The 18798-nt window shown below is 44.7% G+C and overlaps 1 protein-coding gene across 9 annotated transcripts in view; it reads right to left on the bottom strand.

The window, feature by feature from the left end:
- Nucleotides 1–18529, bottom strand: part of EIF2AK4 (eukaryotic translation initiation factor 2 alpha kinase 4) — a 100325-nt gene extending 81796 nt beyond the window's left edge. For 4 of the 9 annotated variants that reach the window (XR_015252578.1, XM_025918816.2, XM_086710335.1 and 1 more), the window contains exons 1-3: nt 18309–18529; nt 7053–7165; nt 2929–3031 (exon numbers count right to left, since the gene is read on the bottom strand). Coding sequence is in view for 7 of the 9 variants with exons in the window: in XM_025918816.2 (XP_025774601.1) it covers nt 2929–3031; nt 7053–7165; nt 18309–18452 (360 nt within the window). In the remaining 2 variants the exon portion in view is untranslated. Of the gene's footprint in view, nt 1–2928; nt 3032–3884; nt 3953–7052; nt 7166–9404; nt 9555–17711; nt 17793–18308 lie in introns of all 9 variants that reach the window. The other 5 variants (XM_086710341.1, XM_086710336.1, XM_086710339.1 and 2 more) reach the window with 5 other exon arrangements.
- Nucleotides 18530–18798: the final 269 nt, after the last annotated feature.

The following is an 18798-nucleotide window of genomic DNA, read 5'->3' as shown; positions in this document are numbered from 1 at the left end:
TGCTGATAGCTGGAAGTCTGGAGCTTGCTTCAGATTCTGTGTCTCCCTCTCTCTGCCCCTCCCCTGCTTGTGCACACATGCTCTCTCTCTCTCTCAAAAATAAATGTTAAAAAAAAATCCTATATATGAATCACTCAATAGCTTCATTTTTTAATAGCCAAAAACTAGAAACAACTCAAATGTCTTTCACCTGGTGGATGGCTAAATCAACAGTGGTGTATCTATACCATGGAATACTACTTAGTAATAAGAAATAATAACTACTGATACATGCAACAATCTGGATATGCTAGAGAATTATGCTCAGGGAAAAGAAAGCCAAGGGGCACCTGGGCGGCTCAGTGGATTAAGCAACCACTCTTGGTTTCAGCTCAGGTCACGATCTTATGGTTCATGGGACTGAGGCCCGGTTCGGGCTCTGCGCTGACATCATGGGAGACTGCTTGGGATTGCCTCTCTCTCTGCTCCTCCCAACTCCCAGTCTCTCTCTCAAAAATAAATAAACTTTAAAAAAAAAAAAAAAGGAAAGAAAGTCAGTATCGAAGAATACATACTGTATGATTCCACTTACGTAACATCCCCGAAACTGAGTAAAGGGTACATGAGATCTTAGTATTATTTCTTAAAACTCCATGTGAATCTATAATTATCTCAAAGTAAAAACTGTAATTTAAGAGAAAGCCCAAGAAAGGGCATCAGAAGCAAAAATAAACAAGTGGGACTATATCAAATTCTAAAACTTTCGCACAGCAAAGGAAACCATCAACAAAATGAAAAGGCAACTTATGGAATGAGAGGAAATATTTGTACATCACCTATCTGATAGAGCTAATAGTCAAAATATATAAGCAACTCATACAACAGCAACAAAATCCCAAATAATCCAGTTAGAAAATGGGCAGAGGATCTGGAGAGACATTTTTCCAAAGAAGACATCCAGAAGGCCAACAGGTACACGAAAAGGTGCTCAACATCACCAATCATCAGGGAAATGCAAGTCAAAAGGACAATGAGCTATCGCTTCACACCTGTTAGAATGGCTGTCATCAACAAGATCAGAGATAACAAGTGATGTGGAGCAAAGGGAATCCTTGCGCACTGTTGATGGGAATGAGACTGGTTCAGCCGCTGTGGAAAACAGTGAGATCGTTTTCTCAAAAAATAAAAACAGACTACCATATGATCCAACGACCCCACTTCTGGGTACCAAAGGAAATGAAAATAGGATCTTGAAGAGATATCTGCACTCCCATGTTATTGCTGCATTATTCACAAAAGCCGAGTCATGAGAACAACCTCCGTGTCTGTCAATGGATGAATAAGGATGTGGTACACACATACACACACAGGAACACTTCGTGGCCACGAGAAAGGACATCCTGTTGTTGGAAACAGGGATGGACCTTGAGGGCATTATGCTAAGTAAAATAAGTCAGACTGAGAAAGGCAAATACTGGATGATCTCACTTATATGTGGAATCCAAAAAAGCCCAACACTCCTAAAAACAGAGACTGGGGGTGGGAGAAGGGAAGCGATGTTGGTCAAAGGGTACAAACTTCTGGTTATACAATGAATAAGTTCTGGGGATCCAGTGTACAGCTCAGTGAATACAATTAATAATACTGTCTTGTAAAAAATAAAGCAAAGATATTTTCAAAAAAATATCACACATTACGGATCCAAGAAGCCAGAGGATTCTATAGTCGAATTTTCAATATAATTCCGCGTTATTTTTCAGTTAGACATCAGACTATTTAGAGAAAACTTTGGAATAATTCCTAGGGACTAGCTTTTTATCCAGGCTGTTCAACAATCACCTCTGTAGCTCAACAATCACTGAACATCTTGGAAACAGTACCAGGCGGGGGGAGAGGGGTGAGCGGGTCATGCTGTGACTTGCTGTGTTATAGAACATAACTGGAAAACAGTCTAGTCACTTTACCACAAGTCCAAAAGAGACGCAGAGGCCTGGGGTAAGTCCTTCCTTAACTCTTCTCAGTTTTTACAGGATGGGATACTTAAGCATGAGCTGCCTAGGCTCATGTGAATATGAGTGATTTTACACAAAAGCGAGGAAAAGACAGATGATACTTGAAGGGAACTGGTCTGGGCTAAGAAACCCAGAGTAAGCCACCTAGTCTAGCCCTCCAGAGAGATCTACCACCCAAGGGGAAGCTCATGCATATCTTCATGTGCGGAGGATTAAAAGAGAATTAGCAACTAAATGAAAATGCTAAGATACAAAAGGGACGTTGAAGGAGTAGAGTATGTCGCTAATCACCGAGAAGGAAAACAATGAGCTCTTCTGATATGAAACACGGGCAGGTGGCAAGGTTTGGTGCGAAATTACTTGTCTGGGGGCATCTGAGTGGCTCAATCGGTTGAGTGTCCGACTGCAGCTCAGGTCACGATCTCATGATTTGTGAGTCGGAGCCCCGCATCGGCTGGGTACTATCAGCCTGTCACTGCAGAGCCTGCTCCGAATTCTCTGTCCCCCTCTCTCTGCCCCTACCCTGCTTGCACTCTCCCCAAAATATATACAAAAGAAGAAAGAAAAAAAAAGAAACTGTCTGCAAACATTTTCCAATGTAAAGGTTCAAGTCAGTATCAAGTTATTATGCCAGGTCCAAAGCGTGCACACAGTAGGGCCAGGGTTACATGGACTCTTTTCAGAATTGTGAAGCATCAGTATACCATTGATACACACTCTATGAATTATCATTAATAAAAACCATAAATTAAAAAAAAATACACATAACAATGTTCCTCTTTGTACCTATCAACAAGAAACAAAACATTCTTGTCAAAATTGGGTTTGAGGTGCAATGCAACAGCCTCTAAGCCAAAGAAAAGGCAGGAAGGTGAACACTAGTGAACGGGATGAGATTTCTACTGTCCTCTTACAACTCCAGTTAAACATATCTTACCTCTCCACAATGTTTTTTGGCCACTTTCTCTAGGTGGGATTTTAATAAATGAACACTCTCATTTGACAGACCTTTGGCATTCTGTAACTCTATTTCGGGGACTCTGGAAAAGAAAAAGACAAAAAGGAGTTACGCCAAAAAAGTATGGCCTCTTTGCGTTAATATTTGCTAAGTGCAACCTTGAGGCCCAGGGATTTCCTACAGGCCTCTATACCGCCAGCAGCATTTCCCTTCATCTCAAAGGATTTCAACGGCATCCCAGCAACTCTGCTGACACAGTGCTTGACATGGGGTCACCTGTGCCCCCTGGGGGAGAAGCCCCCAACAATTCTGACTTGCCCCAACAATTACCCAGCTCTCACAGTTCACCCGCAAGAGTCCAAGTGCTCTGGGCTCATTCGTTTGCTCCAGCATAAAACAGGCCAAGCACAACCAGGCAAGATGAAGCCTCGGTTGGGGCACCTGGCTGGCTCAGTCAGTGGAGCACGTGACTCTTGACCTCGAGGTTGTGAGTTCGAGCCCCACGTTGGGTGCAGAGATTACGTAAAAATAAAATCTTTAAAAAAAAAAACCCAAAAAGCAGACGAGGACTCAGCGATCCATCCAGCATCCCCACTACATGCATGTTGTGTCACTCCTTGTGATTGCCACCAAGGTGGAAATGCCCACTCACCCACTCACATCTGAATCTACCTGTGTGTGCTCTGCAAGGATGCCCAGAACGCTCGTCTCCCTGCAGAGCACAAGCGAGACTCAACACTTTCCTGTGCGAGGTATGCAGCTGCCACTCCTCAGCTTCCCCTTGATTCCCCATCAATAGATATCCAATAACAGTTCACTGACATCAAACCGACTTTATTTGATTTCGCTGAAGAGAAGCTGGCTCTACTTCCGACCAATTATTTCTGAGTAACTGATGGGATTTTAGTTTAGCAAAGCCTTTACTATTTTACTACCTCTGCGTTCTCTCACTGCCCTGGTGTGGTAGGTTGCTACATCATTACCTCCTTGGACAGATGGAAACCTGAGAGAAAGGCGTTCATACATATGAGAACAAGAAAGGAAAGGCCATACATACAGTCCTGAGTATGGTCCATCTAACCCACAACTCTCTCACATCAAAGACTATCTGCATCCAAGACTATCTTGCAGAAAAACAAAGTTTTCCCGTACCATATCATCTCCAACAATAAGAATGCTCCCCCAAGTCAAGCCTTACATAACTTTTTTAATTCAGCAGTCATTACATAGCAATCAATGTTAATAGAATGATGAAAAAACCCATCTATAATAATTAAACTTTAAAAATCCGCCCCCCAATTTTTTTTCAGCTTTCTATGTCCTTGGCACATAATTTATAATTTCATATAGCTGAGATTATAATGTCTACTTTATGGCTCTTTTATAATCATTTCCGTGTTTTTTTTTTTTTTTTCTTTTTTAGAAATCATCCCAGGGCTCCTGGGTGACTCCAATGGTTGTCTTTTTTTTTTTTTTTTCAATGTTTTGAGAGAGAGAGCACAAGCAGGGAAGGGGCAGAGACGGGGTGGGGGGGGGGATAGAGCAGAGAGAAAGGGGACAGAGGATCTAAAGCAGGCACTGCGCTGACAGCAGTGAGCCCTACACGGGGCTCAAACTCACAAACCGTGAGTTCATGACCTGAGCCAAAGTCAGACACTCAACTGACTGGAGCCACCCAGGCACTCTGAGTATCTGACTATTGATTTTGGCTCAGGTCATAATCTCACAGTCATGAGATCAAGCCCCCCCCAGTCGGACTCCATGCTGGGCATGGAACCTACTTGAGATTGTCTCCCTCTACCCTTCCCTTGCTGGCACACAGGAACACACACACTCTCTCTCTCTCAAAATAAAATCAATCAATAAATCATCCCAAAATATTTTTATCAATTAGACACATCAAGATTTGCCAGAATGGTCCCCTAGTGCAGTGGTTCTCAATCAGGGGTGACTGTGTCCCCAGGGAATACCTGTCAATGTCCAAAGGCAGACAAACTCTGCATTCCTTGCCTACATACCTATCTCATTCAGCTCATCCTGTGTTATATCCTTTATAGTCAGCTGGTAATTAGTTGAAAGCAAAGCCTTCCTGAGTTCTACAAGCTGTTCTAACAAATTTCCAAACCTAAGGACAGGGTTGAAGGCCATATTTACGGCTGGTTGACTGGAAATGCGGTACGTGCAACCGGGGTTTGAAGTTTTGTGGAACTGAGCCCTTAACTCGTGAGGTCTGCAATAACCACAGCTAGTCTGTGGGGCACCTGGGTGGCTCAGCTGGTTAAGCATGTGACTTCAGCTCAGGTGATGATCTCACGGACCAGAAGCCCAGCTTTGGGTGACTTCGTGCCCCCCAGTTCAGGAGAGCACGAGCTCCACTTCTGGTGAGCGCAAGCCCCACATCGGGTGAGCCCTGCTTCTCTCTCTCTGCCCCTTGTGGGATTCTCTCTCTTTCTCTCCCTCTCTCTGCTCCCCCACCCCCCACTCACTTGCACCCTCCGTCTCTGTCTCAAACAACGACAACAACAAAACATGGCTAGTTCATATCAAAACCGAACCCAGCTGTCAGAAAAGACACCACCACCTATTTGGTGTCAGGCAAAATAAAACCTAGAGAGACACTGCCTTGTTTTTCTTTCATAAATGTAATCACCCTTTTACTAATTCATTAATTAACTTTCTAAATACCTACTATACCTACTCTAGGCGCAGTGTTAGAGGCAAAAGAGGGTTACTAGATTCAAGCAGCTCATCTTGACCTCTCTGAATTTTCTGGATAACAAATTTCCATAAATTTACCACCCACTCTGTGAGGCACTGCATCCTTTTATTTGTCACTTTTCTCCACTGGTTCCTGCATAAGAAGCTCAAACCACAAATATCATCCAAGCCAATCTGCCTCTCCGTGTGTAATGTCTCAGGAAAGATTACACGAAATATACATATACTTCAAAAAGACAATACGTGGGGTGCCTGGGTGGCTCAGCCAGTTGAGCGTCCGACTCTTGATTTCCGCTCAGGTCACAATCCGAGGGTTGTGGGATCGAGTCCTGCATTGGGCTCTGTGCTGGTAGCATGGAGGCGGCTTGGGATTCTCTCTCCCTCCCTCGGCCCCTACCCCAGTTGCTCACATGCAATACTTGACCACTGATTGCCAACGCTCTTGCTCTACCAGTGGTTCTCACCCAGAGGCAGTACGCTTTCGGGGGGAGTTTGAAAATGGTGGGGTCTTGTGGTTGTCTCACAGATTGAAGAGCACTTCTAGCATCACTGGGTAGGGCCAGGGATACAGCAAGCCCTGCATGGTGGAGACTCATCAGCAGTGCCCCTAGTAACAGACAAAAGTCCTTTCTCCTCTAGGGAATAAAACTTCCATTAGGTCCAGAAAGCTATTGCGCAGAGCCCAACACGGGGCTCGATCTCACAACTCTGAGATCACAACCTGAGCCAAAATCAAGAGTTGGACGCCTGGGGGCGCCTGGGTGGCGCAGTCGGTTAAGCGTCCGACTTCAGCCAGGTCACGATCTCGCAGTCTGTGAGTTCGAGCCCCGCATCGGGCTCTGGGCTGATGGCTCAGAGCCTGGAGCCTGTTTCCGATTCTGTGTCTCCCTCTCTCTCTGCCCCTCCCCCGTTCATGCTCTGTCTCTCTCTGTCCCAAAAATAAATAAACGTTGAAAAAAAAATTAAAAAAAAAAAAAAAAAAAAAGAGTTGGACGCCTAACCAACTGAGCCACCCGGGTGCCCCATCCCTTTCTTCTAGATTGTTCCTCTTTCCAATTTAGGAAGAATTAAACAAAAATTAACACATCAGAAAAGAAGAAAAAAAGAAAGAAGAAAATTAACACATCAGAAAAAGCAAACAATTGGTCACGGAGCAAATATTAGTATCTGGTACTGTTCTACCACTGTAAGCAGACTTAACATGAGACAGGTTTCATAAAAATGTTTACTGCTGATGTAGTTTTGATGAAATACAGGTGACAGGGAAGGAAATTTTAAGTGGAATGGAGGCAGGAAGAAGAAAATACCATTAATGTCAATCTGTTTCCATGATGTCAAAACAGAGAAGTGATGTCACATCAAAAGGTATTCATAAATGTACTCACACATCTGGATAGGTTGGTGGGCATTTGACCCTCAAATCCACCTTCACGTATACTTCTTCACCAGTTAGGCCCTGAGGGTACAGAACTAAATTGATTTCAGGAGGCTCATTGACCTAAAAGAGAAAAAGAAAATCTTTTTTTTTTTTTCCTGCCCCAGAGAGCCAACCATGAGCAATTAAGATAATGACCATCTAGCTCTAATGTTCAACTTTTCAGATAGTACGTGTCGTTGTACTTTTATATAGGTGTTCGGTCATCTTTTCCTAAAGTGTGGTTTAAAAACAAAACCCGTGCCAGAGAGACTGCATTTTCCCTTTCAAAGTTATCTAAGGAGTGAGCCAAACATTCCACGTAAGCTTCCATTCATTCAATAGATGTTACTGAGCGCTGATCCCATGATTATGCATGGGTACTGATCTAGAGGCTAGGAGTACAGGGGTAAATTCAGACAGACATGAGCCTAACTGGCCAATACAGATAAGAAGGCAAATGAGTAATCTCAGTAGTGATGAGTGCTGTAAAGAAAACAAGGCAGGGGTACCTGGGTGGCTCAGTCCGTCAAGCATCCAGCTTTGGCTCAGGTCAGGACCTCACCGTTCCTGAGTTCCAGCCTCGCACTGGGCTCTCTGCTGTCAGCACAGAGCCTGCTTCAGATCCTCTGTCTCCCCCCCACCCCCGCCCCACCCCGCACCCCCGCTCACTCTGTCCCTCTCCTGGTCTCTCTCTCTCAAAAATAAATCAACATTAACAAAAAAAAAAAAAAAGAAAGAAAGAAAAGAAGGCAAAATGATAGAGTCAGACAGGTGTGCCAAGGACCTCTTGAGCAGGAAGAATTTCAATTGGAATCTGAGTAATGAGATAATAACAAGTGAAAACCTTATCATGGAAATCTGATGGCTCTTCTAACTTGGACATGCTTCCATCCAACTGCTTTTCGCCAAATAACTAAATATTCTATTTATTGTTCTTTAACTTATTAAATGTTTTTTTTCCAAAAAAGGTCTGAGGCAGCTGATATTATCTATAATATCTATATTATCTATAATATCTATAATTATCTATAATTTCATCCCTGAGAAAAGGGACGCTGAGGGAAGAAACGTGTACTCTCCTGGTCCAGGCACTTCACCAACTGTGCCAGGTAGGCCCCATCTCCGTTCTACAGAGCAAGCAGCTCGGGCTCAGAAAGTTTCCGTTTCTTGCCCACAGGTACACGGTGACAAGGCCAGATTTCAGATCCAACCTTGACTCCAAACCTGTGTCTTTCACATTAGCTGCTCCCTTGCTAGTGCCGATCCGAGGTGCTGGGGCTGAGCCTTGACTTTGTCTTGAAACAAATAAGTAGCCAGGGCAAAAAGGGAAATGTGACATTCTTTCACACTTCCCAGAAAAGGAAAGGCATAAAAATCTTTCAGGGGCAACAAAGCACTTAGCAACACTAAATTCTAACAGATATTTACAACACACGGTACCCCGAATTACATAATAAAATTCTCATCAACCATGCGTATAAAATACATAAGGTCAGTTTTCATGAGGCTTTATCCTAATCCTTGCTAAAAGTTGTGGTAAGGCTCTGCGTGGTCCTGGAAGGGTTAAACACCCTGTGAGCCAGGAGGTCTTTTATCTACTCATCCAGCCATCACGCCTCATCACCCACACTTATTGGGCATCGCTCTGTCAGGCACTGGTAGCACACCAAAGAGAGAAAACAGACGTGGTTCCAGCTGTCACGGAACTTGGGAACACAAATAATAAATACACAGGTTCAAGTTCGGAAAGTGCTGTTGAAGAGAAGGCGTGATGCTCTTGAACAGTGATGGAATAGGGCACCCCAAAATACGCCACTTTGGCATAAGCATTATTTTGAGCTAAGGGTGCTTAAAAACAGAAGGTGCAAGAAAGGCCCTCCAACCTTCTCTTTTCTTCCTGAAAGCAGGCGATAAAACTCTCATGTGAAAGATGCCCTCCTATATTAAGAAGGAAATCTTCTCACTACCAGACACAGAATATCGAGGCCGAGAGGATTCTGTACAAACAGAACTTGGTAAAAGGACTCTTGCCTTTCTTCAGCCTCCCCAGATTTGTTAGTTACTTTTCCACAATTCCTTCTCTTTGCTCAACCCACCATCTAAACACTGAGGTCTGGCCACTTCTTTGGGTCTTCATTTTCCTATGGGGTTTCCTATCTACGTGTAAAAAATCTGTATGCTATTCTCCTGTCGATCTGCCTCATCTCATATCAATTAAATTCTCATATCTAGCCAGAGACCCCTAAGAAGACAAAAGCAAAATCTTGTCTCCCTACACTCTAATTCGAGAACGACTGGCAGTGGATGTGAGGGAACATACTTGGACGTGGTCATCAGGAAGACCCATCTGAGGACATCAAACCTAAGGTGAGACAAGCCAGAGACGGAGCATTCCAGACAAGGCACGTGAAGAGGTTCAAAGTGATCAAGAGGTTGGTGTATTCCAAAAACCAAAGGGAGGCCAGCATGCCTGGAACAGAGGAGGGATGCAGAAACCAGGTAAGCAGGTGTGATGAAGATCGGCCGGGGCACAAAGGGCCTTGGCAGCCAGGTGAAATATCGGGCAGGGTTTTAAGATGGGAATGATATGATCTAACATTTATTTTGAAAGACCACTTTGGTGGCTGAGTAAAGAGTGAACAAGGTAGAGTAAGAGCAAGAGTCAAAAGCTACTGTAACAATTCAGCCTGTGTTGGTAGCAGAGGAGAAAGAAGGTGTACGTGAGATAAGGTGGACAAAAAGACTGGGTCTCCAGGGAGGGAAACGGAAGGAACGGGCCTTGTCCCAGATGCTCCTGAGGTGGAACAGGATGAGGACAGAGACCATCCCCTGCTGGGGTAACACGGGCCTGTAGGTGACCTTGCCAAGAGCAGGCTCCACAGGCACCGAACGCAGACCCTGGTGTGACGAGGGGTGAAGGTGAGACTCAGTGAGTCTAGACAAGCCCTTCAGGGAGGTTTGGGTTTGGGCATTAAGTGCACAGAGAATGGGGCCACAGACAGAGGAGGATGTGAAAGCAAGGGAGGTATCTCTTGCTCCGTCTTTAAAGATGAGAGATACTAGAGTGTGTGAGGATGCTGATGGGAAGGAATACTACAGAAGAACTGGAAAGAGACACAATTAGGACCTATCAGAGGGCAGACAGCCATGGATCCTGGGCAAAAGAGAGACAGACAGGAGGAGGGGCCCTTCTTTAGAATGACAGAGGAACGTGAGAAGAACAAGCAGGGAGAGGCTGGTGGGTTTCCGCAGAGGAGCCTCAAAGGTTTGAGTGTGAGACTGAACAGGGCTCCAGGCCTCCTAGTTCCCCTCTAACCATGGCAGACAGCCGTTCCCTGCTCTATATATTAGACAGAACTTTGCACAGGAAGCATGTAACTGCTAAGAGCAGCTAAGATACTTAGTTGCTAGGAAGAAAAGGAAAGATTATTGCCACGACCAGCCAGTCTTCTTCAACAGACTCACTTTTGGAAAAACTTTTTATTATGGAAAATTTCAAACGAGCTGGTAACGATACAATGAACTCCATGTGCCTACCATACAGTTTCAACAATTACCTACTGATGGCCAACCTTGTGTATCTATATGTTACCCCTACCCGCAAACACCACCTGAGATTATTTTGAAGTAAATCTTTCCAACCAGTCTTTGCTGTTACTGTTATTCATTTTCTAACAAGAATCCAGCATGGTAGGGATGTAAAAATTGAGAGAAAGTCTAGACTCAAAACAAAATTTTACCAGTGCTTTCTCCACCAGATCAAACCTTTTCAGCCTTTCTCATCTTACAGGCCACAAAGTTTGGAAAGACATTATGATCACCAACTTATCATTTTGTCAAGAGGATACTCTTTTGGGAGCGCCTGGCTGGCTCAGTCAGTTAAGCATGAGACTCTTGATGTCAGGATTGGGAGTTCAAGCCCCATGTTGGGCATAGAGAGCTTACTCTAAAAAAAGAAAAAGGAAGGAAGGAAGGAAGGAAGGAAGGAAGGAAGGAAGGAAGGAAGGAAGGAAGGAAGGAAGAAAATACATTTTTGCTCCCTATTATATATTCATTTCAGAAAACAGAGAATGCTTTAGTATCAAAAGTAGGAGGGGGTCAATTTATCTTATACTAATAAATCTTCACTTAAAAAAAAGAATATGGGGCCCCTGGGTGGCTCAGTTGATTAAGCATCCAACTTTGGCTCAGGTCATGATCTCACGGTTCCTAAGTTTGAGCCCCATGTCAGGCTCTCTGCTGTCGGTGCAGAGGCTGGAACCTGCTTCAGATTCTGTGTCTCCCTCTCTGCCTCTCCCCTGCTCGTGCTCTGTCTCTCTCTCTCTCAAAAATAAACAAACATCAAAAAAAAATTTTTTTTAAGAATAAAAATAAAAAAATAAATCTTCACTTACACATTATTCTGCCTTTCATTTTCTAGCTTGGCTGTTGACCAGTGAAAATTTTATTTCAGAACAAACCAGTGAGAATATTGCTCTAACTCTGTATGACTAATAGCTTACAAGAGGCCAAAGAAATAGGTAAGAAAATGAGGGGAAATGCCACATAAACGGTTTTCTTAAAGTAAAATACTCAGCACCTGACAAGCCCAATGTACGATGGGCAAGTCAAGATGTTATAATGCAAGCACACCACCCAGGAGTTAACAGCAGATCTTCTGTTTTTGAAGCAACAAAACGAGAGTAGCCCTCTATAGCTTCAAGGAGCAAGAATTAGGTCAACGTAAGCAGAACTAAAATTATCAGCAAGCTGCGTAAGTAGAAACTACAAACGTAAACCAAAGGATAGGTCTTTCCTGGGCCCAGGGTGGAAATGAACTTCCAACACACAGACACGTACCCCATGAAGTGAGGTATCCCCGGACAGGTAAGAAAGCAGATCTGGTTTAACATTCCCTTTTGTCTTCATCAAGGAAGTGAAAAGTGTACGTCAGTGTAACTAGGCCTTACAGGAAATGGTACAGAGAGCCCTTCACTGTGCACCCAGAGTCACGGGAATAGGAAGCAACCTTCAGAAAAACGAGGCCGATTGGGGGATTACACAGGTTGAAAATACTCTTTACTAAAGGGAATGCTTCATAAAGCACAGCGAATCCAGTTACAGATTGCTGGCAAGCCTCAGGGGAGGAGGCCTCTGGGGCAGTACCTGAAGCACAAGGGGGAACAGCACATACAGAACTCTGGGGCCTAAAGAAGTTGTAAGCACCCTGCAGACCCTCCTGGGCTGGACCAGCCATACACCATGCAGGTCTAGTAGTGTTCCCGTTATTTCCACAACAGGACACCAAGCACAGCAGTGACAATGGCGGTGAGCCAGGTAATGCCAAAAACAAACTTTGAGGAAGAGGAAGGAGTTTTGTAACAAAGTGAAGAGACTCCTGGGTGCGTAGAGGTTGCAGAGCTTTACCAGGCGCACGAGCCCGGTGACGGGGGCTTGGATGAAGGAACAGACCGAGGCCACTGAGGAATGACATACTACTGGACAAAATCTACCAGCTTGTCTGGATCTGAGTACCCAGTAAAACTAGCTCCAAGAGCGGGGCACTGAGCTATCAGGTGTCTGCTACCTTTTTTTTTTTTTTTTTTTTGAGAGAGACAGAGCACAGTGGGGAAAGGACAGATAGAGAGACGAGGGAGAATCCCAAGTAGGTTCTGCACTGTCAGTGCAGAGCCTGACATGGGGCTTGAACTCATGAACCGTGAGACAGGACTTGAGCCAAAATCAAGAATCCAGTTCCCCAAGTGACTGAGCCACCCAGGCACCCCCAGGTGTCTGCTACTTTCAAGGCCTTTATCTTTGGCTCACAATTTAACTGGATCAGAATGATATTCTTCTCCATAGGACATAAACTTCAGGGTATTTCCCAGCAGACTATTAATTGTTCCCCCAATATCTATTCTCTCCCTATTTCTTGGCAACAGAGCCCCTGATTTTTTAGTTGGATGCAATCCTTTGCAGCTAAGTGTGGCCATTGGGTTAATCTCTGGCTAATAAGATGAACGAACTAACACAGGCAACTTCTTCATCCCTATCTCCTTCCTGCTGACTGGAATGCAGATATGATGGTTGGAGCTCAGGCAGCTATTTTGGACCATGAACAGCAATTTAGAAAAAGCCCTAGACCCCAGACTTCTGCGTGCAGCAAACTGAATTTTGTTAAGTTTTCTTTAACATGTAGCCAAAGTGAATCCTACCCAATACAGGCACATTAGGGGTGGGGGGGGGGGGGGGGGGAAGAACAGTCCAGGAAAAGTGACTTTAGACATAAGAACAGACTATTTGCCAGGCTTTCCTTGAGCAAATTGGGAGGTTTCTCAACATGAGAAGAGGCTTTTAGACAAGCTATGTTTAGGATATCAAGCATTAGCTCACATTAAAGCATTCAAGGAGTCCTGGAGCTGAACAGGGCTCCATTAAAAATGATGTAACAATTAGGGGCGCCTGGGTGGCGCAGTCGGTTAAGCGTCCGACTTCAGCCAGGTCACGATCTCGCGGTCCGTGAGTTCGAGCCCCGCGTCGGGCTCTGGGCTGATGGCTCAGAGCCTGGAGCCTGTTTCCGATTCTGTGTCTCCCTCTCTCTCTGCCCCTCCCCCGTTCATGCTCTGTCTCTCTCTGTCCCAAAAATAAATAAAAAACATTGAAAAAAAAATTAAAAAAAAAAAATGATGTAACAATCAGGATGTGCTGGGGAGGGGGTAGGGAGGGGATCCTTTGTGCATTTGAAAGATAAATGGTTATTAGAACAGTGTTGGTAAAGTTCTCTGACTTCACCTACACAAGGAAATAACAAATTCCTGGAATATCTGCGGACAAATAAAATAAGGGATAACCAAAAAAGTTTGAGAACACTAAGGAAGAGGAAAACACAATGCAGAACGTAGCAGATACAAAATATATTAACTATAAAATCTACATGAGAAAAAAACCAATTTGTTTCAAAGATTAAAATGGAAGTGAAATGAAAGCAGCATAAAAAGTAGCAATGGAAGCAACTATAAAATAGAAGTTGTATGCGCTTCTCCTTGGGATCCTGAAGCCAGATGCTCTCCACTGTTACAGAGGAGCCCACAGCCAATGCCCGCACACATCCCCTGCTGCTGAGTCTGATGTGCTTTTCTCTGGGCACTTCCTAACACTCAGGGCCAACAAAATAAACTGGTTTAAGAATGTGTCTCTTTTCTCCTCATTAAGATAAAAAAGCAAAACAAAACAAACAAACAAAAAAAACTTCTGCACAGTGAAGAAAACAATAATCAACAAAACTAAAAGGCAACCGAGGGCATGGGAGGCGATGTTTGCAAATGACGTACCAGACAAACGGTTGGTATCTAAAATAAACAAAGAATTTATCAAACTCAACACACAAAGAACAAATAATCCAGTGAAGAGATGAGCAAAACACATGAACAGACATTTTTCCAAGGAAGACATCCAGATGGCTAACAGACACATGAAAAGATGCTCAACATCAGTCAGGGAAATACAAATCAAAACCACAATGAGATACCACCTCTCACCTGTCAGAATGGCTAACATTAACAGCTCAGGAAACCACAGATGTTGGCAAGGATTTGGAGAAAGGGGAACCCTCTTGCATTGCTGGTGGGAATGCAAACTGGTGCATCCGCTCTGGAAAACAGTGTGGAGGTTCCTCAAAAAATTAAAAATAGAACTACCCTATGACCCAGCAATTGCACCACTAGGTATATATCCAAAGGATACAAATAGGTTGATTTGAAGGGGCACATGCACCCAATGTTTATAGCAGCACTACTGACAATAGCCAGATAATGGAAAGAGCCCAAATGTCCATAGACAGATGAATGGATAAAGAAGCCTGATAAGGCAGCCTGCTTGGGATTCTCTCCCTCTCTCTGGCCTCCCTCCTCTCAAAAATAAATAAATAAAAACAAACAAATAAATAAAAACAAAGTCATGAAAGAATTAAAAGAAGGAGTCCCTGGATGGCTCAATTAGTTAAGTGTCCGATTTCAGCTCAGGTCATGATCTAGCGGTTAGTGAGTTCAAGCCCCCCATCAGGCTCTCTGCTGTCAGCTTGGAGCCCACTTCTTATCCTGTTTCCTTCACTCTGCCTCCTCCCTCAAAAATGTTTTAAACATAAAATAGCTGACAAATGAATAAGAAAAAAAAAATACATGAGGTGCTTGGCTGGCTCAGTCAGGTAAGTGTGTGACTCTTGATCTCAGGGTTCTGAGTTCGAGCCTCACACCGGGCACAGAGACTACTAAAAAAATTAAAATAAAGTAAAATAAAATAAAATAGACAATACAGCAGGAAAAAAAAATGTTTCATCCACCTACTGGCAAAGATGAAAAAGCCTGATGTTCACAATATTGGCAAAAATGTAGGAAAACAAGGACTCTCGTATACTATTGGGAGGCCCAAGGACAGAAGCAAGCTTTTGGGAGGAAACTTTGCAATGGACAGACATCAGATTATAAATAAACAGACCTAGGGGCGCCTGGGTGGCTCAGTCGGTTAAGCGGCCAACTTCGGCTCAGGTCATGATCTCGCAGTCCGTGAGTTCAAGACCCGCATCGGGCTCTGTGCTGACAGCTCAGAGCCTGGAGCCTGTTTCAGATTCTGTGTCTCCCTCTCTCTGACCCTCCCCCATTCATGCTCTCTCTCTGTCTCAAAAATAAAATAAACGTTAAAAAAATTAAAAAATAAATAAATAAATAAAATAAACAGACCATTGCTGACATGGAAAATAAACCAAAATAATTAATAATAAACATGTAACTCTAGAGTAAATTAAATTTTAATCTAGTAGTATCTGATCTTTAGTATATAAAATAATTTTTAGTGTTCACTCCCAAAATGTTTACAAATGATATACATATGCTCGTAAACTGAAATCTACATAATAACACATCCCCCCAAAAAGTTAAAGAAACCTGAAACTTATTCAGGTCAATAAATTCTGATCTGAATTTATTGGCAGCAAAATCGGCAGCAAATTGGCAGCCTGACATGATGAGGCTATTAAAAGCCTTTATTGATCCCAGTCAGTGTGAATAGCTGAACATTCACATTTCATTGTGTTTAATTCTGGATGCTGCCCCCCACCAGCCCCACACCAAGGTATGGAATGTGCACACAGGGAAGTGAACACAAACACTTCTGAATTTTTAAAACTAACAGATCGCTAGCGTTTTCGAGAAAGGATTGTGGACCTGCGTAACCTCTCCGTGAAGACTGGCAAACAGCAGGTGATAATAAGTACTTGTTGAATGACTACACTTCTGCTTCTTGTTAATGGCCATCAGTTATTTGCCTGCAAGGCCTATGAAAGTATAGAGGCTATTCACCCTGGGCCAGGAGCCACAGACAGCTATCTGAATTCTTATGCCAGCCTTTTATTGCTTTTGTTTGCTTTTGTTAATCTTCTTTCTTGTTACAAAGACCACCAACTGTAAATTCTGGGATTACTGATATCCCCACGTACAGCAACACCTTTTCCTTTCATTTTTCTGCAGCCTTAGAACTTGATAATTAAGCGGGTATAAGTAAATAAAGTAGCTTGGAAGGGAAGTCTTACAGGCTTTGCCTGGAGTACAGCGGGTACACTTTGTAACTCCCATTTCGGCTGTTTAGTGGGCCTATGTCCTGATTCTCAGTGTTTAGAAAGAGAAGTTACCAGGGGCGCCTGGGTGGCGCAGTCGGTTAAGCGTCCGACTTCAGCCAGGTCACGATCTCACGGTCTGTGAGTTCGAGCCCCGCGTCGGGCTCTGGGCTGATGGCTCTGGAGCCTGTTTCCGATTCTGTGTCTCCCTCTCTCTCTGCCCCTCCCCCATTCATGCTCTGTCTCTCTCTGTCCCAAAAATAAATAAACGTTGAAAAAAAAATTAAAAAAAAAAAGAAAGAGAAGTTACCAGATCGCCAGAAAGTTATGTTTTTATTTTAGTATAAGGGGGATATTTACCTTTTTTACTACTTCAGGTTAAAAAAAAAACTCTTGAAATTTAAGCACTAGAAAAGTAAGGTCCCTGGGGTGCCTGGGTGGCTCAGTTGATTAAGCATCTGATTTCGGCTCAGGTCATGATCTCAGGGTTCGTGAGTCTGAGCCTACACCAGGCTTGCAGAGAGGTCAGCAGAGCCTGCTTGGGATCCTCGGTCCCCCCCCTCTCTGCCCCTCTCCCATTCACACCTGTGCTCCAGGCACTCTCTCTTTCTCTCCCAAAAATAAACAAACATTTAAAAAAGAAAAAAAGAAAAGTCCGCTCTCTGAGGACCGGAGGTTTGATCTGTCTTGCCCTGGGCTGTTTCCCTGATGGCTGGAATAATAAATATTTAATGAAGGAAGAAGCCCTTGGGGAGAGAGGGAGAAGGTTTGGCTCTGAAAGCTACAAAGAAGATCCTGTTTGTTGAGGAAATCCTGGATGTGTCCTTAAGACAGATGTGAAATGCAGGAATTACAGGCAGATGAAGGAAGGTCCTGCTTGTTAAATGACAATACTCAGAGATAATTCTCCAAAATTGGGGGAAAAACCATCAGGGTCAGCGTATAATAAGCCTTTACTCCATGACAGAAAGGGAAATAATATTTTAAACCAAATGTCATTTTAAAGGTCTAACTCAGCGCACTCCTTTGCACTCTCCTTACCGCCAAGATGAATATATTCTATATACTCTCTGGTAAGTTCCTTCAAGGAAGTTCCTCCACCTCCGAAAACAGAGAGGACACCTGGGGAGTACAGTGGGGTATAACACGACTTATAGTTTTGAACACAAGGGAAGGTGAGACTTAAGAGAATTCTGACTGGGGGGATCCGTAAGGTCTGTGAAAGTCGCCCAAAGCGTTCTCAGAACAAAGTTGCAATCATCTCTATGATACGCTGTTGTATCAAATTCAAGGGCTTGGGCGGTGGGGGGGAAGGACAAGGCTGGAAGGAGGCAGAGATGTTACGGGGTGTCAGTGGAAATGAGAAGTAGTGTCAGGTAAGGGAGAGGAGTCCACCTGGAGACAAGGCTGTGAAAGAATTCGGCCCAGGTGGGGGTTCCGGAGACCAGCCAAACGGCTGCGGGTGCAAGGACCAAAGGTAAGCGTGGGTGGAATCGGGAGAGCCTAAACGACTGAAGAATCCCAAAAAGGGCCTGTGGCTCGGCCTCGGCAAGGCCGGGCCTGGCCTAGCCAGGGGAAGTCACAAGAAAAGGCTGGGCCGCAACACGCCAGCACCACCCGGGCCAGCCACGTTCCTACCGATCTGCACGCGTCCGGCCGCAGGTCCTGGAAGTCGGCGCCGTAGATGGCCTCCAGAGCCTGCAGCTCGTGCTCCTGCCGCTGCGGATAGCTCTCCGGCGGTTCGTCCGGGCCGCGCCCGGGGCCCCCACGGCCCCCAGCCATGGCGACGCGGAGGCCCAGGCCGGGCAGCCGTGCGGTGGCGGTGGTGGGCCCGGGGCGGGCTCCGGAGCTGGGCTGGGCTCTCCAGACTGGCCGTGGGCGGGGTTCGGCGCCGGGGGCGGGGCAGTGGGAGGGGTTAGGCGCCGGGGGCGGGGCCCCGCCGGGGACAGGCCCTGGGGCGGAGCGAAGCTCCCCAAATTGCCTCCAGCGGCTGGAGGAGCTCCAGCAAGGGAGCCAGGGAACAATGGGCGGGGTACGGCTTTGCACCGGTATATTGCGGGAGAACTAGAGCAAAGGAATCTGCAGGAACGTGAGAAGTTAAATCAGTGAGAATGGAATGATAAGGGCA

Source organism: Puma concolor, chromosome B3 (assembly GCF_028749965.1).
Source record: "Puma concolor isolate L17-30 chromosome B3, mPumCon1.1.hap2, whole genome shotgun sequence".
Lineage (NCBI taxonomy): Eukaryota > Metazoa > Chordata > Mammalia > Carnivora > Felidae > Puma > Puma concolor.
Note: the sequence above shows the minus strand (reverse complement) of the source record. Positions and strands in the feature narration are given on the sequence as shown.